Raw genomic sequence first — 24,692 nt, 5'->3', positions numbered from 1 at the left:
AATAATTAATTAGGTTCATTCCATTCTTTCTAAATAACTAGAAGAAAATGAGAATGATGTAACACTAGTATGAAGGATATTATGAGGAAATTACTTTGAAATAATGACTATAACAAATTTCCTTCCATGAGAGTGCTTTTCTAATGATTAACCTGTAACTACAACCACGCAACTTAATTTAAATTTTATTACAAACCTGCTTGTATTTAGAGAAAGGATACGACGGGTTTAAAATTTAAATCACGTGTAAACTACTTGCAAGGCTGAAATTTTGACATACTTGCATCTAAATGTAGAAATGAAATTCAGAAAAAGACACCACAAGGCTCACACCCCCAAAGAATGAATGAATTTAATGGTGTGTGACGGATCTTGAACCAAAAGTTTAAAAAGGTCAAGTTTTGAGCGCCTAAATATTATAGTAAAAGTTGAATCCTTGATCATTATGCTACAAGATTTTTTCAATATGTAATACAACTTACATGTTATATCCAATATACCAAAATAAATTATTAAAGAACGTACTCCTACCAGCTCCAATTAAGATCCTTCTCTGACGTCAGGTGATGTCATAATACAAGTATACAACATACTATGAATAGTCAACGCATGAAAAAAGCACATATGAATTATGATATGATGGTTGTTGCCTTGTTGGCAGTGATTAAGAATTGTAATCTTATAAGCAGCCGTACTTCTTTGAGTGTTGACCCGATAGAAAATGGTAGTGTGATTTTGTGAATATGAAAACTAAGCTAGTTGATGTACTTTACAGGCTAAAAGCCATGGTTGGGCCGATTATCAGGCCTGATAAAAATCAAGTCCGCAAAATTGGGCATGTTAATGCAAACCAGACTAGTCTTAGATACAATATCAGTCAAATTATCGGCTATCCAGTATCTATACAAGTTGATCGATTTGGTGATTTAGGTCAACGAGTCAGGTTTTCATTAGGAAAGTTTTAGCTTTTTTTTTTTTGACTGCTTTGATATTTCCTTTTCGTTCTGTTTTAAATAAAACGTTTGTTTTTTTTACACAACCTAAGACGGTTCTTTGATCATTAATATCTTTAGTTATGCATGTATAAAAAATATAAAAAAGTTATAATTCGATACTATGGATCGAGACGAATCTAACAAGATCTCATTTGACTATGTTTTTCTTTATATAATGACAATACATTGGAGTCAAAATTGATCAATAAATAGTGTCATTTCACCCAATGTTTCATTTATAACAGAACGGAGGAAGTATATGTTTAAATTTTGATAAATAGGTCAATGATGTTAGATTTGGATTATTTCTAGGTTCCGATTTCTCTCAATAATTTGAGAGCAGGGTTGAGTTGAATCAGCGTTGTCAAATTTGAATTTCAACGAACTATTTTGAGATTGGATCAGACTAGTTTCATACTGAATTATTTGAGTTTTACTTGATTGTGCAACGAAATAAGGTAACTGTAATTTTAAATCAAATTAGAATTAATGGTCAATTGAAATCATATTGAATCATATGATTGATATTAAATAAATTTGCATAATTAGGGCCTGTTCTTTTCGGCATAAAACAGCTGAACTGAACTGAACTGAACTGATTGGAGCTGAACTGAACTGAACTTATTGGAGCTGAACTGAACTGAACTGAATTGAATTGAATTGAATTGAATTGAATTAAATTAAATTGAATGTAATAAATATATAAAAAATATTTTTAAACAATAATAATATGAATATTAAATAATAATTATAATGACAAGTAATAATAATGAATAATAATAATAGTATTTTGGATATTTTTAAATGATAGTTATAAATAAATAATATTAATAATCATAAATTATTAATAATAATAATTAATGATAATAATGATAATTAATAATAATTATTTTATATTATTTGTATTAATATATTAATACTTGATGATGATATATAATAACAATAATATCTAAGAAGTAAATTAATATTACTATTTTAATAATTAGATTTATAATATAAAAATATTTAGTAATAAAAATAATGATTGGGTTGGACCGCGAAAATTACATCATAAACCGTCTTGACGCGAATTGATTGGTTTATGGGCTAAAAAAAGTGGGTTTATTTGTGCTTTGACCTAAACCATGTTCCTCCTAATAATAATAGTAATAATATTGAGTAAAGCTATGATAAACAAAATAATATATAGAAATAACAACAACAACAATAATAATAATAATAATAATACTTAATAGTAATGATATATATTTAAATAATAATAATAATAATAATAATGATAATAATAATAATAATAATAATAAGAGTAATTAGTAAAATAAATTATACCAATATAATAATAATATTTAACAAAATGGTTATAAAAGAACTGAACTGAACTGAACTTATTGGAGCTGAACTGAACTAAACTGAACTGAATTGAACTTATTGGAGCTGAACTGAACTGAACTAAACTGAAAATAAGCTGGAGAGAACAGATCCTTAGTTATTAAGAAACAAAAATCCTAAACCTAACTCGAAATAAACTGAAAAAAAATGCATCATAACTTGAAAAAGGCTCAAACTAACGCAATCAATTATTAAACCTCGAATTATATAAAATTAATTTGAATGGCTTCTCTATCAACTTCTCTAACAATGGTAATATAGATTTCCCTTAGCTAAAAGTCCCAATGTATCTCTAGAAACACATCCCCCCCCCCCCCCTCCAACACTAAATCAAGAATGCTTAGACCACAAATCACACATGCTTGTTATGTTACATTCACACATTAAATATTTTTAGACCAACTTTAATTTGCTTAGCAAAATTTTCACAAGTTATTACCACACAAAAACACTCTTTAATTTGGACTTTATCCCCTCAATCACATATTCACACTGACATCAAAATTAGACAATTTAAAAAAAATCTCCCTCTAATTATAAAAATGTAGATTATACTTTTGATAAACATCAGTACAAAGTACAAAGAAGAGAAAAGGAAATTCAAACATGTGACCTATCGTTCACAAAACCTCAATCTTAACCACTAAGCCAAAACATGATACTCTTAATGAACATCTTAATTAAATGATAAATATACTTCTTCCGTTTTGTTATAAATACAGCAAAGAAATATTTTATATTTCAGTATCTCACAAACAATACCCTTTTATTGCATTTAAAAGGAAACAGAAGAAGTACGAAATATTATATCATCGGGTCGACATATAATACGGATCAACGCGCGTGGTTCGTAGAATTTTCCATATACGTCAACCTCTCTACTCGCTCTCTTCCGTTGACTCAAACTCATCCTCTGCCCATATAAGGTAGCAAATAAACACAACTCATTTCCAGAACTAGAGATTTCAAAGATCAACAGCTGCTCATTTGAAAGTGTTGATATTCTTACTATATATTATATTATATACAGTGTATTATATACTACTATATAGTAAGTATATTGCTGATTATTAGCTGGAGAAATCAGCAGGAGATTAATTAGCTTGAAAAGTTGGATTATTTATATCTGTTACTACTATAAAGCTAAGTTGATCTGATTTTTGGAGATTTATTATCAAGCAAATAAAATGGGTACTCAAGCTCCTGCTGAACACTATAATACAGTATGTTTTTCTCTTCTCTTTTTTTTTTTTTTTTTTAATGTTTTAAGTAGTTTTGCAAAAATATATTTTTGTTATGTGAATTTGGAGATCTTTTATAAGGTTGTTTTACCCTATAAGTTAAATTGCAATGGTAATTTTATTTTGTTCGTTTTACTTTTTTCTATGTTTTTTTTACTTTATACCAACTGGGGTTGGCATGTGTGAGTGGTTAAGGGATTCTCGCTCCTTAACCAAGGTCTCGGGGTCGAGCCTTGGATATTGGAAAAAATCTCAATTGGGAGGAATGCTGCCTTTTGAGGTACTTATACAAACTCCCACAAGAGATTAGTCCATTCACAGAGGCAGTGGAAACTCCTCGTCGTAGGAGGAAAAAAATATATGATTTTTACTTCATAACATACATATACAGATATACTTCTAATTGATGTGGGGTAGCCCATATTGGTAGTTACCTAGTTTTCCAAACTCAAAAGTCAAAGCGTCAAAATTGAGTTGAAGAAGCTAAACATACATAAAGTTATCAATTTCTAGTTGATTTTTTTTGTTTGTAATTGAACGATTAAGCGCATTGATGTAAACGACATTGAATCACAGCTTGATTATCATTCACACAAGACTTTGCCAAATAAGCTATAATTGATTATTAGGGTGATTTTTTTACAAAAAGCTTTTGTTATTAAGGTTACTAAACCAACAGTTGTGTGCGAAAGGCAAAAAACGAAAGGCAAGATCATGAGAACAGACCACATATGTTCACATAAAACAGAGTTTCTGTCACATTTAAAGGGATAAGATTTTAAACTGATTTTACCAATTAATACATCAGTAAAAGAAATTTTTTTTGGCACCTTATGAGAACTTGTGGTAAGATGAATTTTCTCTACGTTGTCCTCACACAGAACCAATCATCCAGAGGTCCAACAAGTCCCAACTCATAGCTTCACCTATTCGCCTCGCTTAATTTTTTTTAAAGAGAAATTTCATTAATTATAAGTTAAAATGTATTTCATTAATTTTTTCTAAAGGAAGATACGTTAAATACTAAAATTCGTACTTTTATCTCTCATAGATAATGTAATTCACAGACTCCATGCTCTGTCCATAACTATATAAGGTAAGTATATCACCACAACTCATTGACAGAAAAAAGAGAGAAAAATTACAATAAGAGAAGATTTCGTCATTTCTAATGTGAACTCATTTTGTTTATATATTCTCTCTATATATATATATATAGCTACTTCGCAAAATCATTTGTTAAAAAACTAGAAGCAGAAAATCCACACACAAAAAAAGTTCATCAAATCTTCTTCTGGTAATACAAAGTTAATCAAGCCATTATGGGTACTCGCCAAGTATGATTTTCTTCTCTTTTCTTTATTAGTTCTTTATGTTCATGTATAAAATAAGTATGATATTCATAATTCATGTAGGACCAAATTTTTTGAACTAGTTGAATTTTTTTATTTTCTTGTTTATTAAATTTCACACAAATTATTAGAATAGGCGGTCTAATTTTAACATAAAATTAGACGAACTCAATACTGAATTTTTCTAACAACCCCATTCTAGTTCACTCTAACCAAACACTATTCTAGTCATCCCTTCTCTTCTCCTTCATTTGTTTTCTTGATTCTCAAATTACAACAAACAATTTCAAAAAATAACTCGATAATCTTACGGAACAGATTAAACTAGTCACTAAATAGATTAAACTAGTCACTGAATGGGTCAAAGAATATCATTACGAAGTATATATATTAAATTGATCACAAAATAAAAGAAATTGATCCCTAAATAAATTAACGTCTTGTTTGTATGTTATCAATATCTCTTTTACTATAATATATGATTAAAACGTCCTAAGCGTAACGGAAACAATTACTGAGGATTATTATATTAGATGGAGAGTTTTTGTTTGCATCTCAAACAATATAGAAATGAGATATTGAGAATAGTAGTTATTGCTATAGCTAAATAATGTTGTTTATTTCTGAAGTTATTTGGAATTCATATATTACTATGCACGATTTTATATGAATCTTGATATTTTTTTTAGCCATTGTGAGTTGTGACTTGTTGATCTCCAACAGCATCCTAGGCAATAATATCATTATTTTTCTTTAACCCTAACTTAATAACATTAAACCTATTCACAGGACCACGACTAAGATCTCAACCAAGTGACACACACTAGATACTTCTTGTATACTCTTTTTTTTTTCTTTCTTTTGGGTATATAGAAATTCAGAAATTAACTTTCGAGTTTTAGTTACCACCACCATAAATGTTAGTTCAAAAATTATTCAAAGAGACGGTCTGATTCTAATATTAAAGTAAACCTAGTCATTAAATGAATTAAACTAGTCACGGAAAGAAATTAACCTAGTTATTATCGGACTAATTCGTTTTAGATATTGTGTATATCTATGGAGTTATTTACTTATGAATGTTTATATGGAAGTTTTCAACATTGAACATAGTCAAGGTTTTTCTTCAAATATTAGTATTAAAAAATATTCAGATAAACCCTAGAAAGAACAACAGAGATGGTCTAACTATGTTATCTCGTGAATCTCTAATTACCTAATAACAATATATAAAATGAGGATGAGGTCAACAATTAATATTGTTACATACTCACTGTTTTTGGCCTTCTCCTTAAATAAGGACAAAATAGTCATTAACATTTAGAAAAACTATTATCTTGCTATATACAATTAGCTTAGCTATAGTTTTTCTTTGTAGCGAACTCATAAATGAGAAATGTAAAATCCGCATATATGCGGAAAAAAGAGTGTGCGTAACCTTTTTGTTCAACAATAGCTAAATTCTAGAGAATTGTCATGAGATGTGTCATTTTTGCTTGATTAGAATACTTATTTAGATGATCATATATTTGATAGCTACTAACTTGGACTTTATAGTTGAAACTTATACTTCCTTCGTTCATTTTAATTGTTACATTTTGATATTTTACACTATTCACAAATTTCACTTTAATCATCATTTGTGATTTATAGGCGGATCGGATGAAAATATAGTCATGCGGGATCTTGTTAGATTCATCATAACACGTATTTTATTAATATGTACTTTTTATAATTTTACAAATACAAACTAAAGATATATGTCCTCAAAATTTTACATTGACATACGTGAAAAGTATAAATATGTAGAATAAAATAAAATGGAAGGATCGAGTACATGTACATACCGCTTGAAGTACGAAACGTAACATGCTACAATCCAAGTAAGAAAGGACAAAAACATGACAAGAATATTAAAAAAAATATAGATGGGGAACAAATTAGAAGTTTGGAAAGATTAAATACCCCAAAAAAATAAAATTCCGTATCCTGAATTCCTCAAAAAATAGGCAGAAAAGTCAAAGTCAATGATGAGGAAATCATTTTCTTTTTCTTATTAGTTTTGTTTGCCTATTCACATCACCCTAATAAAGTTAAAAATATAATAAAATAAAATTCTATGAAAGAGAGAAGAATATTCAACGTAGAATGTAATTCATGCTTAGATGTAATGTTAAGGTTTAATTAAGGGTGTGGTGTGGGGCTTGACTTTGCTGCTATAAAAGTGATGTAATGAAAGCACCTTAAAAGACTTTCAAAAGTTCATAATTTGGCAGTTTCTTTCTTTTTTGGCTGTTTTTTTGTTTTGTTTGTCATTGCTTTTCCCACAAAATCTCCAATCTTTTTGGTCAAATTTTCAAGTAATTACATAATCCACCAAAATGGCTCCTCCTGAAACGAATACTGTCTACGGTCGTCTCGATGTAATTCTCTCTTTTTCTTCCTCTACAATATGAGCATAATTCATTTACATTTTTCATTTTACATTAGTATTATTGAAAATATTACATCTTTTTCCTTATCTAAACCACGTATTGGATTTTTTTTCCTCTCATCTGAACACATTTATTCATTCGCGAAATATTTTTTGCTTTCTTTTAACCAAAAATAAGTCTATTGGTAAGTGGTTTTCGTGAGCAATTTGTTAAAACATTCAATTTTTACAAAAGGTGGTATTTGAATTTCTTGACTAGCTAAGATAAAAAAAAACGCTTGATTTACTTACAATTTTAAATTTTTGTCTTTTGAAAGTTTATAATACATCAATTGAATTGCATTAGGTCATAGTGTCTCAATAATAGAAAACAGATAATCTCGAAAGAGATTGACATATCCGAAATAATTTACGTGAAAATCCTTAAATTTTAATTATCTAGTCAAAATATTATTTCATCAAATAAAAGTATTACTTAAATTTTTTTGAAAGGGTAGAATAGGAATACTCTACTCCATTGCAAATTGTCTTAGTGGTTGGCTATTAATACTCAAGATATACCCTCTATCATGTGAACAAGTTGTCATTTGATATAGAAGTAATTTTCAGAAGAATAAATAATTTGTCAAATTTTCTATTTTCGCACTCCATGTGGAAAAGACTAGAAATAAATGACCTATTGACTTTGAAACTGTGTACTAAGCTGTTTCCATGCTGTCAATCTATAATATTTTTTTAATTTTTTATTTCTTTTATGGTTTTATCTTCGAGGCACGTCATCAGTTGGTCCAATGAATTTTACGGTCTTTTTTTTTATCATAAACTAGTTATTAGGCCCGGGCTATGCCCCGGGTAAGAAAATTTTCATTTATTAATATTGTACTTTGATATAATAACACTAAATACAACTTGGTCTAGTTGTTAAAACTTTAGTTCATGAACTTGAGGTCACGGGATCAAAACATATACTATGCAATTTCTAATTTTTTTTATTGTACATGGATTACATGAACTAAAACTCCCTAGGGAAAGCGCCACGTGACACCATTTCTGATTTACGCACGCCTTTTAATATATTAGTATAGATTTTAGAGTTTTACTAAATCAAATGCTTTAGTATTATTTTACTGTCCCCGTGAACCCACCGATACTATCAAAGATCAAACTATCAAGTATGATCACATTCACGAGTATAATTAAGTCATAAATATAGTATAGGTTCTTATTACTTTGGTTGTGATTGTTGTTTCCTATTTAGTTCTTTTTTTATGATCCATTTTAACTTTTTACACGTAATTTTGATTATCTTTTGTAATTTATATTTAAGAAAAAAATATAGTCACGTGGAATTTTGTTAGATTCGTCACAATGTATTCACGTACTCATAACACTTGGAGCGAAAGCTCTTTATGCAGTTAAATAATTTAAAAATTATACTCCGGTGTAGATGATCATGTTGTTTTCATTTAGTTTATACCCTTTTAAGCTTTCTCGAATGAAATTTTTTAAAAGAAAATTCAAGGGAATTTTAAGGGATCGCGTGATGTCATTAGCCAGATAAGGGATCACGTGATGTCGTTAGGTAAATAATATTGAAGTTGGATATAATAATGAAGTAATGACATTACTCTTATATCAGAAATTTGTGATTTAGAGTTTAAATTTTTATGTGTTATCTCAAGAACTTATCCTTCCTAATTTTTGGGTGGATTCCCCTCATTTCCCCACACAATATGTTCGAATATTTTATTCCATAGTTTTACATTGCAGAAATAATCACATTAATATGTTGTTTTACCAAGGATGTCTTGGCCTAGTGGTTAAGATTGAGGTGCTGTGAATGATAGGTCACATATTCGAATCCCCCCTCCTATTCTTTGTACTTTGTACTTATTTGTACTACCTTCGTGGCTAATATGTTATTTTAATTGAGTAAACACTAATTATATGTAATCTAAAATGTAAATTGTGTTGTATATATCAGCCGGATATTGAAGCAAAGTTGCAAAAACAAAAGGACATTGATGCTTGGCTTCCGATCACTTCTTCAAGAAATGCGAAATGGTGGTATTCTGCTTTCCACAATGTCACTGCCATGGTTGGTGCTGGAGTCCTTAGTCTTCCATATGCTATGTCTAATCTAGGATGGTAAGTTTTAAACAAAGTTGTTTGTGACATTCTATTGTTATTGGCCAAGAAATCTTGATTAGTTAAAGGCACTAATTTTGTATAACCCAACTAAGTTGTAGGCTAAAATGCATCCTTTTAAAGTTGGTCCTGCGCTTTTTTTTATTTGCTACATTGTCGCTTTAGGAATGAAGCCACTAAGTTTGATCGATTATCTTGATTATTTTATAAGTGAAAATATAGTCATGTGTGGTCTTGTTAGATTCGTCTCCACGTGTAGATTCATAATATCAAATTTATATAATTTTTACTTAAACGAAATAAGAGATATTAAGGATTAAATAATGCCTTAAAAATGGTGCACAACAATGTAGCAAATAAAAAAAGAAGTAGAGATAGTAATATTTAATATATATTTAGGTATATAACAAAAATACAGAAAGACATACATGTTGGTGATTTTAGTACCAAGCTTGCTTGGTGGAGGTGGTGGGGAACTTATCTTGTGACTTTGAGATCACAAGTTCGAGCCCCACTACCTACTTGTGCTTGGGAATAGAGATTCCCTTAAACCCCTACTCTCAAGCGTTGACCTGTGTAACTGTGTTGGCTGACCTGCGATATAAAACTTATTCGTAGTCTACCCAAATGTCGTTATCATTTTGTTTACCATCTGGTTAGACCAACTAATATAATTTTGGTACGTTGTATAGGGGACCAGGAGTGGTTATATTAGTATTATCATGGATCATTACATTGTACACTCTATGGCAAATGGTGGAGATGCACGAGATGGTGCCAGGGAAGCGATTTGATCGGTACCATGAGTTGGGACAATATGCCTTTGGTGAGAAACTAGGCTTGTGGATTGTGGTGCCTCAACAACTTATCGTCGAAGTTGGTGTTAACATTGTTTACATGGTCACTGGAGGCAGGTCCCTCGAAAAGGTCCATGATATTATATGTGCCAATAAAACAAGTTGTACCCCCATGAAAACCACCTACTTCATCATGATCTTCTCTTCTGTCCACTTCGTCCTTTCTCACCTCCCTAACTTCAACTCCATCGCGGGCGTGTCCTTGGCTGCCGCGGTCATGTCTCTCAGGTACACACATTCAAATATCGTGATTGATTAATGAGATAAGGTGTGACGAATATTGAAATTGGTATTGGTTGTCAGAGAGACACTTAACAAATATTGTTACAAAAAAAAATGTGTTAACATTATTTAGAATAAGAGTAAAGAAGTGACTAAGAATGTGATCCAAATTGTAAAATTTTCCAATCTTTTGACTCATACCGTTGTTTATGTTATAGCTACTCCACAATTGCATGGGCAACATCACTAGGCAAGGGTGTACAACCACATGTTACCTACACAAGTAGGCACCACAGCGACGTAGGAAAGACATTCGGGTTCTTCAATGCTCTCGGCGATGTGGCTTTCGCATACGCAGGCCACAATGTTGTGCTCGAAATTCAAGCAACCATCCCTTCCACCCCAGAGAAGCCTTCTAAGGGACCTATGTGGAAGGGTGTCATCGTCGCCTACATCGTCGTCGCCTTGTGCTACTTCCCCGTTGCCCTTATTGGTTACTATGTTTTTGGTAACACTGTTAGAGATAACATCCTTATTTCCCTTGAGAAACCTGGTTGGCTTATAGCTATGGCCAACATTTTCGTTGTTATTCACGTCATTGGAAGCTATCAGGTAATTGCACTTATTTCTTTTTGCCTATATATTTGTCAAATGGTTCATAGTTCTAGCTACTTATGTCAAATTTTCTTAAATGTTGTACCAAGATATTAATGTCTCTTTTTTCTCTCTAGATATATGCCATGCCAGTGTTTGACATGATCGAAACCGTGCTAGTGAAGAAAATTCGCTTTAAGCCTACTTGGTACCTTAGATTTATCGCTCGTAACATCTATGTTGGTACGTATTCATATGTTCTTACTCTTCATACATTTGCTTCCTCTAGTAGTTTTTGTTAGATGTTTTCCTTCAATTTCGAAGTTAGTTGTCACATTACTAGTTCAATATTACGATATTGATGATTCCAATTAACTTCCACAGCATTTACAATGTTTGTTGCCATTACATTCCCTTTCTTTGGTGGACTTCTTGGATTCTTCGGAGGATTCGCCTTCGCTCCAACTACATACTTTGTAAGTCCATCTTACAAAACACACTACATTACTTTACTAACATGTAACATTACCATGTAACATTCAATCTACATTGCAATGTTATAGATGTTCTTATTTTTATGGTATATCCTTCTCTTCTATCTGCAGCTTCCTTGCATAATGTGGCTTGCTATCTACAAACCCAAGAGATTTAGCCTCTCATGGTGCGCCAACTGGGTATGTCACTCTCTTAATTAATATTCCACCAATTCTTTCTACACATTCTCTCGGGCTCAAGACGAGCTTTTTCAGCCCAAAACTTCGGGCTGAGATGAGCCGCCTAATTCTTGGGGCACATCCCAGCTATGTTACTCCGACACCTTCATTTACCTCAAAAATTGGTTGTCGTGTCGTGTCCGACACTGGAGTTGAATACTTTATTTTTTAAACAAAAACTTATCTTTTTTCTACAAAATAGCCGAGTCGGACGACACCCATATCCGAGTAGACACTCAATTCGTGTCTGAGTAACATAACATCCCAGCCCATGATCATTTATTATGATGTTACACTTTTGTTGCTAACATGTTTTCTTATGCACAATTCAGATTTGCATTGTTCTGGGAGTTATATTGATGGTGTTAGCGCCCATAGGAGGGCTAAGACAGATCATAATTGACTCAAAAAACTACACGTTCTACTCTTAAGAAGCTTCCTAAATTCGCGGTTTGAAGAATTAGCAATGGAGTAATTTGTTTTGATAATGGGGGATATGATGAAAATCCTACATTATCTTAGTGCAAATTAACTAGGGTACAGTCAGTCATACATTTTCTGAAACCTCTACTATTCTCTTCGTTAATTCAAAAGTGTTTTTTGTGTGCATAATAGAAATATTTCTGCTCTGTGTTTCCAATCATACTCGGAGTATTTTCAAATTTATGTATAAAGGGTTGTTTTTGCCAGTTTTTATGCATTTATATACTTCCTCCGTTTTTTTTACATATTACACTTTCTATTTTAGAAAGTCTCAAATTAGATGTTACACTTTTATTTTGAGTAATAACTTCTCTCTATCTCTATCCTATCACATGTTCACATGAGACCCTTTTGTTTTCTTTCTCTCTCCTCTCTAAAAATTACCTAGAAGTCCATAATTTGAAAAGTGTAACATGTAAAAAAAACCGGAGGAAATACTTCATTATACAATTTCAAACTTCTTTCTAAGGTGGTCGAAATATAAGTTGAAGCGTAGCTGCCTTTAAAGAAAATCCTAACCCACATAGAGAAGAATATCAAGACTCCTAATATAAGGAAAGTCTTTATCATACAATTCCTAACAAAAGTTTTAAAAAAAAACTATACTTCTTCCGTTTCATAACAAGTGAAACACTTCTCTAAAATAAACTTTCACATAAAAGAGAGAAGTGTTTCATTTATTATGAAACGGAGAAAGTATATTTTATCGAACACTCCTATATATATGTTCATACCTACTAGCATCTCCAAGTAGAGCTAGGTTTTGAACGGGTAAGGATATCACTAATCCATTGTTGGCTCAAATCATCACAAGCCCTGCAAGAGTAATGCTATATTGTTATCCATTATTTTAAAAAAAGTAAAAGATCTCGAGATGAAAATGATCCTATTTGACCATTGTACATCGCTAACATCGAGAATTGGAATAATCGAGAATCCCAAGTAACTAGTCAAAGCGGTCTTTTAGCAGGATGAGACTCCTGTTTTTTCCATCAAAAGTCTTGCGGATCAAGTATTTTGCAAACTGTCCTAATTCTGTGTACATACGGATTGCAAGCTTGTGTTGCTTAACATATGCAAATACTATCGTAATTTCATTTCAAACAAAGCAATTCTACATGCTATACAAAGTAGCCTGTATTTACATATCTCAAACTGGAAAATGAACCTCATCCTCACATACAAACACCTCCACACCCCTCCCAACCAAAATGATTAAAAAGGAGGAAATAGAAAATGAAAAAAGAGAGAAATGGGAAGAAAAAAAACATTGATAAATAGTTTTGAAAAAAGGGAAAAAGAATCTAGAAAGAAATTGGTTTCTTTTTTGAACATCTATGTACTCCATCGAAACTCGCTCTGCTTGCGTGCTGTGATCAATCACAACAATGCTTGTGAACTCCAAATTTAACACAAGGCTTAGTCGAGGGTCTCTATCGTAGAATATGAGCAATGAATCGAAATAGTATTTACCGTTGAAAAATCATATCGAGAGATATCTAACGGTTTCCCCACAATTTGAATACCCTGATTCATCTGGCTGTCCTACTATCAATAGTATCTACCAGGTCTAGTAGGCTCAAACCCTCGAGAATAAGGGTTGGCAGAAGATCTCCACATTTCTTGCCATTGTCGCCCAGTACCACCTCTTTCTGCAGCTTGAAATGAAGTCTCCGTATGCATTCTTGACGTGTTACTATTGCCTTTCCTGTGGCCGTTCCTTGTCTCCTCTTCAATATCATACTGGTAGCGCTGTAAATGAATGACAGTAATTTATGTTAGTAACATCATGTAGTCTGGAGATATTTTAATCAATTAACAGTAGGGCAAAAATGTTGGCTTATCTCAGAAATCATCTCTCGCATGCTTAGTATAACTGATCAACTTGATCCCACCCCCACTAACCCCCCAAAAGACAGGATTGGGACACGAAATTTCAGCAGAGCATCAGGACCCAAATTTTAAGCAACGTCCTCAGGTTTGAGGAATGACTTAACCGCGAATTATAGTTTTTTGTTTAATTTAGCCTTGGTCTGAACTAGCTCAGCTTGGTTTTCCCAGCTTTGGGCACAAATGAGTTTTTAAGAGAAGTCCCTGCCCGGCCCATGATCAATCCACTAACGGGCATATGAAGTATGTTGTGACACTTTTGAACTGCTATTACCTGTTAGATTGTAAGTTCAGAAGCAAACCCCAACTGCTTGGATTTCACCAGAGTTAGCCAGTACTCAGTAGTAACCTAACTCTAAACTTGATTTTACTAAGTTGGGAAATTATGAGAAAATCACATCACAATATGATCAGTGTAATTAAATGTTTATTGATCCTATTTATTCATTATGTTTGCCAACGTTACCTTATCAGGGTCTGAAAGAACGGCATATGCCTCACCGATCATCTTAAAAAGCTTATCAGCATCATTGTAGGCCCCCTCGGATATTTCCTTCCACAGACCATCATCTCCACTCTCAGCTCTTGCCAATGATTGACCCGCCTATATTTAGCAAATATCATGTCAGCTTCATGCAATAGATATTTGGCAAGTAGAACAGCAACGTGAAGCCTGAAACCTTATCAGGGTGATGCCTCAAAGCAGCTTTACGATAAGCTTTCTTCAGATTTGCTGCTGTAACAGATGGCTCCACTCCCCTGCCACCAGAATGAGAGTGAAACTGATGTTAGAAGATGGTAGTCATTTTCTCGCTACTTTGCAACACTGAATGCACAAAGGAATCAAAATTTCTACACGGCATAGTAGATTTTATATAGAAAATAGTGAAAACCATATTCCAGCTCTCTGGAGTCAAAAAAATCAAACTGATCATATCTCAACACTCACAAAATGAGGTAAAAATTTAAAGGTATCCCTTTTCTAGTTTGTTCCTCCATCTGATAGAGCCGTTGACGTGCTTGTCTTAAATCAGCTACAGAACCACTCGGCAAATATGCTCCTGAGTGATGGGACTTCTCCTCTCCCTGCTTGGTGAGAAGAGACACAAGACTTTCAAGATCTTTTGCTGCCTGTTCATAATCTCTAATCATCTCAAATAAGGTAGCTCTTCTGGATATTGCCTGAAACATCATTCATATTATCCTTTAATTAGAACTTTCCATCACTTATAGGCATGTTGAGTAAATCGTTCAATATAACTTTCAATAAAGTGACAAGTACAACGATCATGTCTTCCTAATAAACAAACTGCATAAACAAGAAGTTTTCCTAAAGCAGTCTACCACTGCCCTCTCCTCGACTATATGATTTATGCTAATATAGTATCATGGTATTTTTGGTACCAATTAATAAATCTTCAAACAGTATAAGCAAGTTCTTCCTTAGGAGACAAAGTCAATATAATTCCACAGCGGCGGACTGAAAAAAGGTTTTGATGTACCAGTCTAGATTTCACTGTAAGTAGATTGTCCAGGTATGATAATCTCAAAATCCATTGTACTGATCTAAGATTTCTGCAATCTTCAATATCAGTCTGAAAGTTTCATAACCAAAGTTACCAACTTGAAACATCGTAAAAAACAGGAGTCAGAGCCTAAAATGTATTTCTCCAAAACACGAAGCAAAGTTCTGAACTTTGGCCTGCTAACTTAAAGAAGTGTTTCCCCATGAGAAAGGACCTAACTTGGAGTTACAATTTCACATGCTTTGAGCATACCAAATCTCATAAAACATGTACTCCTAATATGTCATTTAGACCACAATGGTTTTTTTGAGGAGAAACGGGCGTATCTTGTTACTCTCAGCCATTTATATGAGATTAGTAACAAATTGAGGTTCAGGCATTTGCTCATGTAATCGTGTACTAAAGAAGGGGCCATTTTTATTGTTACAGTACAAGCTGTTAAAATTAGGTCCGCCCTACAGCCAATGGTTTTTCTTTCTCCCAAAAAGATAATATCCAAAATCAAGGGTCGGGATTTCTCTTCCAGTAAATTTACAGACAAAGGAAGAAGAACAATTTTTTAAAAAGAAAGGTAGATCTAATGCTCTAATGATTAACAAATGAGGTGATAATTGGTCAGAACCTTCAAGTAATGTCCATCCAGAGCTATTGATAAGCTGCAGTCAGCAATTGCATCAGTGATCTGCCCCAATGCCTGGTAAGCTGCAGCACGATTGGCAAAACATACAGCACTGAAGGGACGGGACTCAACATTGAACGACAAAGCAGCAGTATAATGTTCAACAGCTTCTTTATGCTTTCCTGCTTGAAAGGCTCCATTTCCTGCAGACTGCAATCAGCAGCAGATGGCTTACAAAACAGACATATAAAAACCTGCAGGATACCTTACAACAAGAATCTATAACTCTAGCAGAACAGGAAGCATTAGAAGACAAAATGTATCCCAAAGTTCTTGTCCACAGACTGCAAATGTACTGTGCAAGTGGAATATAGAACTCCTTTCATCCCAGTGTAAATGTCTCACTATTAATACAATGGTGATTAAGAAACAACCGTAGAAGAGGGAACAAGAAATACATAACAGAGAGGAGAGAGGAATCAAAGACCACAAGAAGATCATTATTAGTACCACTAGGACATAAATTCTCAGAAATCACGACACAAACCCAAAGGAACTACAACATTGGCCAGGAGATTCAAGGGAATCCCATGTGCTGACAGCAAAATTTGCTATTGGGAGTTTGTGACAGAATGGTATGTAATACCTATTAAGGCGACATTGTGAATATGCCTCTATATAAAAGTTTGTAAAGCCCTTACCCTAGATATTTCTGAAAGCCTGGAACTTTCTTACACTTTTGTGCACTTTTATGACTTAAATTAACTATATAGAGGGAGTATTACAGTAACTTCAAAGAAAAAGTAGAATTTCAAAACATAACTAGTTTGCTAAACGACGCCCTAGAATTTCCTAGTAATGCCCTAAATACGTATAATATACCATATTTTCTCATTTTCAGATTTTCTCTCCTTCTTCCTTCACTTTTCCTTCCATCTTCTTCCACATAGCACCATTGCCGACGCACCACTGTCGCACCACCACTGCCGCACCACCGCCGCCGCACCACTACTGTCGTCAGACCGCCGCACCACTACTGGCGTCGCACCCTTCTTCTCTCCTCTACTTTTACAGTGAATCTTTTTTTTAAAAAAAAAAGGGAGGCATCCATGGCAGGCGCTCCACCAGAGGGTGGGGCGCCTGCCATGGACGCCTCCACCGGTGGTGGGGCGTCCATGGTGGACGCCTCTCCATAATTATCTAAAAAAAAATTCAAAAAAAAAGGTGTCCACCATGGGCGCCCCACCACCGGTGGAGGCGTCCATGGTGGACGCCTCTATATATATTTTTTTTCAAAAAATCACCAGAACTTGTGTTGTATGAATTTGTGCTATATGAATCTTCGGTGTTGGTGTGGTGGTGGTGCTGGGGTGTTGGTGTGATGTTGGTGGCGGCGGTGTTGGTGGTGGTGGCTCCAATGGTGGTAAGAGGGAAAGGGGAGGGGAGGGGAAAGAAAGAAGAGAGAAAAAAATGGAAGTATGAATAAAGTCATAAACTGTATAAAAATATTGTATTAGGGCGTTAGTAGGAAATACTATGGCGTCAAATAGCAAAACCCAAAAATAATTACTGTGTTCTTTAGACCTGAGTTTGCTCAAGTAGAGTGCCAATTCCGGATGTATGAATAGGATCCTTGCAATTTTGTTCCGGCACTCATGTAAAACTGTCTACTTGTCAACAACAACTAGCAAGTGTACAGGACTTCAGAAATGAGTGACAAAGTACAGTATGATTAAATGATCAACTGTTTCGTAGACGACAAAAAAGAAAAAGACAACTTTAGAGAGGTAAAGGTTCTCCTTCTTTCTTTAGGTGGAAAGATTTCAAAGTTCTCCTAGTTTGAACATGAAGTGCTTAATCAGCATAAAGCCTTTCAATTTGCACATAACGGAAGGGTGCCATTGACAGATAAATGCTGCACTCAGTCTAACAGAAATTACAAAGGAAAAGGCCAATGACATACCTTGTGACTTAACAGCTCATGTGCTGTGGAGAGCTGCGGTATTAATGTCTCAAGAGTCTCACTTCCAAACCTACATTATCTTATTTCCAGTAAGATCCTTAACCAAATAATATCTCAATTAATTGATTAAATGAAGGATGCATTACTTGGCCAACATAGACCTCCAGCACTCTTGCTTCTCCAGAAAATCAACAGCTTCTTCCAGTTTTCCTAAATAAAAGTTTGATCTGAATATAAGACAATAACGCCAAATCCGGAAAGAATAACACTTCAAGAGCTCAGAAGCCTCCGAATATGATGACTGTCCATCAGCACCCAATAAAGGAGAGTTCTTTTCAGCAGCTTCCAGAGTCTGTCCACATAGCTGTATCACCTCCTCATACCTCCGCAACTGCACATGGGAAAGTCTCCTATTCAAAGCTATCAAGAGAAACATTGACTAGAAGGGAAAACGAAAGAGCACTGACACACTAAGAAACCACAAACCATGAAAAGTGCTTCTGCTTTACTTTCCAGCAACTTCTCCGAGTATGGGCTTATAACTAGAGCCTCAGCAATAACTCCTAGAGCATTTTCTGCATCAGAAAAAGTCTTTTGCAGCAAAAGTCCAGCAGAACGATCCATGAATTCAGACGCTTTCTGCCAATCAACACAATTCAAGTCAATCTCATTCCTTGGTATGATTGCACTACTTACACCCCTGTGATAGTGCTAAGTGCTAACAATATCATGACTCGCTAAATACTTCCAAGACGATGTCAACATTCTTTCTGAACGGAATTTGGAAAACTAACACCCATAGCAGGCAGCAGCATATGGTCTCAATGATCCGCTCATAGAGCATAGCTTAACTAGTAAATAATGGATCAATCGATGACCAAGACCATGAACTATCTCCAAGCAATGGCTATCTAGAACTAGATTCTTTACACGGTGAAGAAAATTGTTTCACGATTCAAAGTTCCTATGTGTGTTAAGAGACCTTAATCAAGCAGATACCAAATCCTCCACATATATCCAAGCTAGAGATCACAGAGACCTACAATGCAAATTATTCTAAACCAACTACACAAGACTACAACATTTGCAAATACTTTTCTCAACAAATACAAAAGTAAGCATACAACTTTTCCATTAAAGTTTCTATTTTCTTCGCACGTTTGAGCAGATTCTTGCCACATACACACCAGCACCATATTTTTTCTACAAAAACTTGCATTTTAGAAATTAATCCTCAAGCCCCTAAGTCCTAACGCTTAAAGAATAAAAAAAAACATGTCTCTATTTGCACAATCCTTTTCAGTAACTCAAGTCACTGGGGGTAATCTGGGGTTAGACTACAGACATCACTGTCTCAGATTAAAAAAAAAAAAAAAATCAGCCAACCCCAAAAAATTGATATATCATCCTTTGTTTTAATCAATTCTCCCAGATATTCCTCTATAATTGAGATGACTAGGCAGTAGGCCCAATCAATTAATCTTGATAATATGAAGCTTGAAATTTCAACCTAAACCCCAGCATGTGTGATCAGCTACAATGAAACTTTACAGTTTTTCTTTTGCAATGAGGCAACTTGTCATTGTTGTATTTCGAATAGAGAACGTGGAATTGTGAAGGAAAAAATATATTTAGTTTGCAATGGCCGATGGAGAGCATACAGACAAGGATACCTGTGCCTTTTGTAGGCCATCAGAAGCTTCTAATATTATTTTCCTCTCCACGCAGACATCAGATGACTGCAACAATTTCTTGAAATGTTGTGCCGCGTCGCCAATTTCACCAAGAGCAAGGTAACAACTAGAACAACAGAGTTCAAGAGATGAAAATTATAAAGGATGAAGTTACGTTCTAATATAAGAACAGCAAAAACACAATAAAAGGAGCGTAAATATTGCAGACAAGCGAAAACATCAAACAAATCACGCTGCAAAACTGCCTTTGAGTCCTAACTTCTAAAAATTAATGCTAGATAGAGTGAAAACATTTGAAATTCGAAGAACCTTTTGCAAAATAACCGATGCACTTGGAGTTGGAATGTAGCACAGATATGTCATACACTTATACTATTTGCTCATGCTGATACAGGTCTAATCCAGCATTAGCATCCTACCAGTTTATATAATTGGTAAAGTTCGATTTGCACATGGAAGCTTCAACAGATCAGAAATTAAAACACATGACTCATCATATTATATATGTGCAGCTAGTCAATCATTGTACACATTTCTATTTCTCCACATGCTCGGTGCAAAAGATAAATATTTCACAATCGTATCTCAACAGAACGTTCATTTCAACTTATAGAGATATATGTTTTACAATCACATGCAAAGTGCAAACAGCAGAATAGTTGTGTGAAGATTTGATGTATGACAAGAAAAATGTATATAATTTGAAAAGCATAGCCTACATATGGGGTCGCCTGAATGCTAAAATTGGCAGTATGCTGGCATCAGGAAGAAAAGATCATGGTACGGTAAGTAACAGGACAAAGAGATGAAGGCTATTGGCTCTCCAGTTTGGTATGCTTAGCTGGGAGAAAAAATATCCTGATGACAGAATAGCATATCTAAATGCAGTACAATTATAGAAGTATTTCCAATTCATAAAGAAAGGAAAAGGTAAATGAAGGTGAACCAAAGAATTTCTTGTTTTAGCTAATCATAATGAGTGCGTTATGTATCAATATCAAATGACAATGATATAAAATTGGATGACTAGAACCAACCTAAATGCATTAAAGTTATGAGCTCTTCCAATAAGGGTCAAAGCAAATTTGTGTTATTAATTGCTAAAGATAAACTGCAGAACAGAAATTAGGCCACCAAATTTTATGGACATTACTTTGCAGCTCTGAGTTGAACTCTGAAGAATTTGGGATCTATCTCTGCAGCAACCAGACTGTCTCGTAATGCTTCTCTCATTCTTCCTCGAGACATACGAGCTGCAGCACGATTACTGTAGCAAAGTACCAATTCTCGGAGGCAATCCCTAGATGTTTCATGTTGAGGAATGCAGCTTAACGCCTGACTATAACAATTCTCCGCTTTCTCCATATCTCCATTTGTATAAGCTTGGTTTCCCCTAAAGGTGTACATCATGGTTAGCATTTAGCAACATTTAACAACTCAAACAGAATGGTAATCTAATCAACATTTATAGAAAACATAACTACAAACAATCAAAATAGCCAAACATGAAATTCACCTGATACGCCACTTCTCACAAGCTTCTTGTGCTGCACGAGCTGAAGCTGTAGGAGATGAAATAACCTTCTTTGAATCCCCGAATATATTACCTCCCACTGCCATGTTTATTGGAGAGGTAACATTTTTACCTCCTCCTAATGGAGAAGTTGGTAAACCATCGCTTTGCACCACCTGTGAGGGAAGCACAGAAACTCTAGATATTGGAGAAAACTGTGCATCAGATGATTCAGCAGTTCTAGTGGGAATATAGATATCTGGAGTAGCTTTCCTTTGTATCTTCTTCTTAAGAAAGCGTGTAGCAGCTGATGCTTGATCTTGAAAAGAACTGGAAGCAGCAAAAGTGAAGTCTCCACTGATTGCAGAACTTGCAGCAGAGAAATACCGAGTTTGATCACAACTTTGTTCCTCACTGTTTGATTCGGCTTCATTCTCACCGTTATCATCCAAAGTCTCAGATGCAGACATAAAACTTTCATTCTCAACTCCAGACACACATTGCACTGGAGAGCTTGCCGCAGCAGCACATGTATTGCCAGTGCACTCTGAAACTTGCTCTTCTGCTTTATCATGCTTCCCATCATTGCTTTCATTAATGTCCATTCTTTCTGTAGCTCTAATTAGATCCTCATCTATGGCATCATTAGAAAAGGATGCCTGTGAATCAATTGATGTCTGGTTCTCAGATGTCAACGAAGGCTCTCTACTTGATTGCTCGTCATCCCCAGTTTCACGATAAGGAGAAACATCCATTGGTGAATAAGATTCAGAAGGTTCATCTTGGATGTTGTTCTCCTTCGATGTAAAATTCTTCCCCATGGGAAATAGGATTGATGTAGGTTCTTTTATTTTTGCCTTCCTCCCCTTTGGTTTACCATCTTTAGCTAGTCCCTTCCTGGTGCTGAATCCCGATTGCAATTTTGATCCAGTGAATGAAATGCCTTTTGAATCAGGTGTCATAAAGTCAACATAGGGAATCCTCAAACCTTCTCGTTTACTACTAAAAGCAAAACCTTCCGACATCTCAGCACCATCACTACAAGGCACTTTAACTTCATGCCTCACTGGCTGGAAGTGGAGACCAGCAGATGCAAAAGATGTAGTTGGTGATGCAGATGCATCATGAAATTTAGATCCCTGTTCTATGGTTGGGTTTAGAAAATCCATGGGATATGATGTTCTACTATCTTCCTTGGTCATGCTTCCAATTGATCCTGTCCTTAAAAATGAAGACTCACTTGTACCGGCTTGATCACTAAATTCCTTAAAATCACCTCGAATTTTCAACTTCTCCATCTCATCCAAAATCATTGTATCCACCACACCACCCGATCTAGTGCTACTAGCATTCCCAGAGCCAAATGTCCTATCGTTCTTGTTGATATTCATTTCTTTCTGAGTGCCACTAAATTTGTCGGAATCTGATACTTTTAAGTTCTTAATTCTATCAGGAAGTGTGCTTGCTAAGCTGGGGTCATTAGAATCTTTCATTGTCCTACTGCTCCCAAACACAAAATTATTCCTACCAGAAGCACCAAAAGCAAAATTACCACTACCAATTTCACCACTATCTTTAAGATTCAATCGCCCCAAATCATTAGGAAGTTCAGATGCCAACGATGTACCAAATGAATTACTCACATTACCAGCACCATGTCTCCCACCAACATTGTCAAACGCAACCCCCGATACTTTCGAAGTCTCGCTACCTACACCTCCAAGGTTCAGCTCTTTCATCTTATCTGGAAGCTCAGCTTGCAAATCCTTGCTACCACCTTTGCTAGGCTGCTGAATACCACTCCCCTTTTCATACAAATTCTTGCCACTTTGACTACCAATATATTGATTCTCTATTCTCAGTTTCCTTATTTCATCAATAAGTGCATTCCCTACTTCTTCATGCTTACTTGTAACCTTCAAATTCAAATGTTTGCTACTATTCATAAATGAACCATCATCATCATCCTCACTCTCCACCCTAGATGAAACCCCTGTTCGATTATCCGAAAAGGGCCGAAACGGATTAAAACCCGAATCGATTTTCCGGGTTTCTGAGCTACCCATTGACCTGGTATTCTGAGATTTCCTAGACTTCACCATCTTAGGTCTTGAAAGACTAGACATTGAACTAAATGTGGGCTTTTCAGACCCCAAATTCGAAGTTGACGAGGAACTAAACTCAAAATTTGCATTAATTTCACTCGAACTAACAAACCCAGATTGTCCATGTGATGAATTCATGTTATATGATGATGCAATTTGATCGTTGGAAATAAACCCAGAAAATCCCAACACAGAAATATGCAAAGAACTCAAAATCTCACCTTTATTAGGGTTAGATGTATCCAAAATTTGTGCACCGGTGCTTAGCAACGCCGGTGACATATCAAGAAACGCTTCATCAAATCAAAAACTTGTGATTCTTTATCTTCTTCTACCTGCGCAAAGATGCATACTTTGTGTTCGACGAAATGCGTCAGAGAAATATGACAGCAGTTATAATGGTTTTTGTTTTTTTTTACTTAGACATGAAGGTATTTTCAGGAGAAAATGAAATGGAGGATGTTGTGAGTTGTTTGGAGTTCCATTAAGGGTTGTTAGATTAGATTAGGCTTACACACGACATTTCATTTATGTTATTTTAGGGTGTGAATTGATAGCAACATCTCTTGATCTGGGTCAGCAAAAGTGTAAACTTCATGTGATCACTTCTTTCCCTTTCTAATTTCTTTTCTTTGTCTTTTGATTTTCATTAGAACAAATTAGTGATGCACTTTTTTTTTCTGATTGAAGTTGTGGTGTAGTACTTGATATATCTAGTTGTGGAGAATTGCTGGTACATTTTTTTTTATATGTACAAAAAAATTCAAATTGAACGTTTTATTTATGATTTATATGCCTCTAATAGACCGTCATGAAAAGAAAATATCTAGTTATGATTAAATATTTATTGTTGTTAATTCCAGACTTTATGTCATAGAAGTTTCTTATTAGAAATGAGGTCAAAGTTCATCCAGTCGTAGAAATTAAATATGGAATCATGATTTGTGGTATATATTA

At 34.5% G+C, this 24,692-nt stretch overlaps 2 protein-coding genes across 4 annotated transcripts; one reads left to right on the top strand and one right to left on the bottom strand.

Moving 5' to 3' along the window:
- The first annotated feature begins 3,316 nt into the window (after positions 1-3,316).
- On the top strand, positions 3,317-12,631 carry LOC104890044 (lysine histidine transporter 2). 3 transcript variants are annotated; one of them, XM_010675402.4, is made up of 8 exons: positions 3,317-3,604; positions 9,393-9,556; positions 10,249-10,641; positions 10,854-11,247; positions 11,367-11,472; positions 11,614-11,705; positions 11,835-11,903; positions 12,275-12,631. In XM_010675402.4, exons 1-8 carry the CDS (start codon positions 3,569-3,571, stop codon positions 12,371-12,373), a joined length of 1,353 nt encoding a protein of 450 aa, XP_010673704.1. In that variant the 5' UTR covers positions 3,317-3,568; the 3' UTR covers positions 12,374-12,631. The 3 variants fall into 3 exon arrangements, with proteins under 3 accessions (XP_010673704.1, XP_048499718.1, XP_048499717.1); XM_048643761.2 differs by lacking the exon at positions 3,317-3,604 and adding an exon at positions 4,810-4,959; XM_048643760.2 differs by lacking the exon at positions 3,317-3,604 and adding an exon at positions 7,159-7,397.
- An 861-nt stretch (positions 12,632-13,492) lies between these two features.
- LOC104890045 (hypothetical protein) lies at positions 13,493-24,455 on the bottom strand. The gene is made up of 11 exons (XM_010675404.4): positions 21,634-24,455; positions 21,271-21,510; positions 20,097-20,223; positions 18,910-19,062; positions 18,570-18,814; positions 18,424-18,493; positions 16,464-16,670; positions 15,265-15,497; positions 14,996-15,074; positions 14,782-14,919; positions 13,493-14,177 (listed from the first exon to the last, which is right to left on the bottom strand). Exons 1-11 carry the CDS (start codon positions 24,015-24,017, stop codon positions 13,977-13,979), a joined length of 4,077 nt encoding a protein of 1,358 aa, XP_010673706.1. The 5' UTR covers positions 24,018-24,455; the 3' UTR covers positions 13,493-13,976.
- Between the last annotated feature and the right edge of the window lie 237 nt (positions 24,456-24,692).

This window comes from Beta vulgaris, chromosome 4 (assembly GCF_026745355.1).
Source record: "Beta vulgaris subsp. vulgaris cultivar EL10 chromosome 4, EL10.2, whole genome shotgun sequence".
NCBI classification, from domain to species: Eukaryota; Viridiplantae; Streptophyta; class Magnoliopsida; order Caryophyllales; family Amaranthaceae; genus Beta; species Beta vulgaris.
Note: the sequence above shows the minus strand (reverse complement) of the source record. Positions and strands in the feature narration are given on the sequence as shown.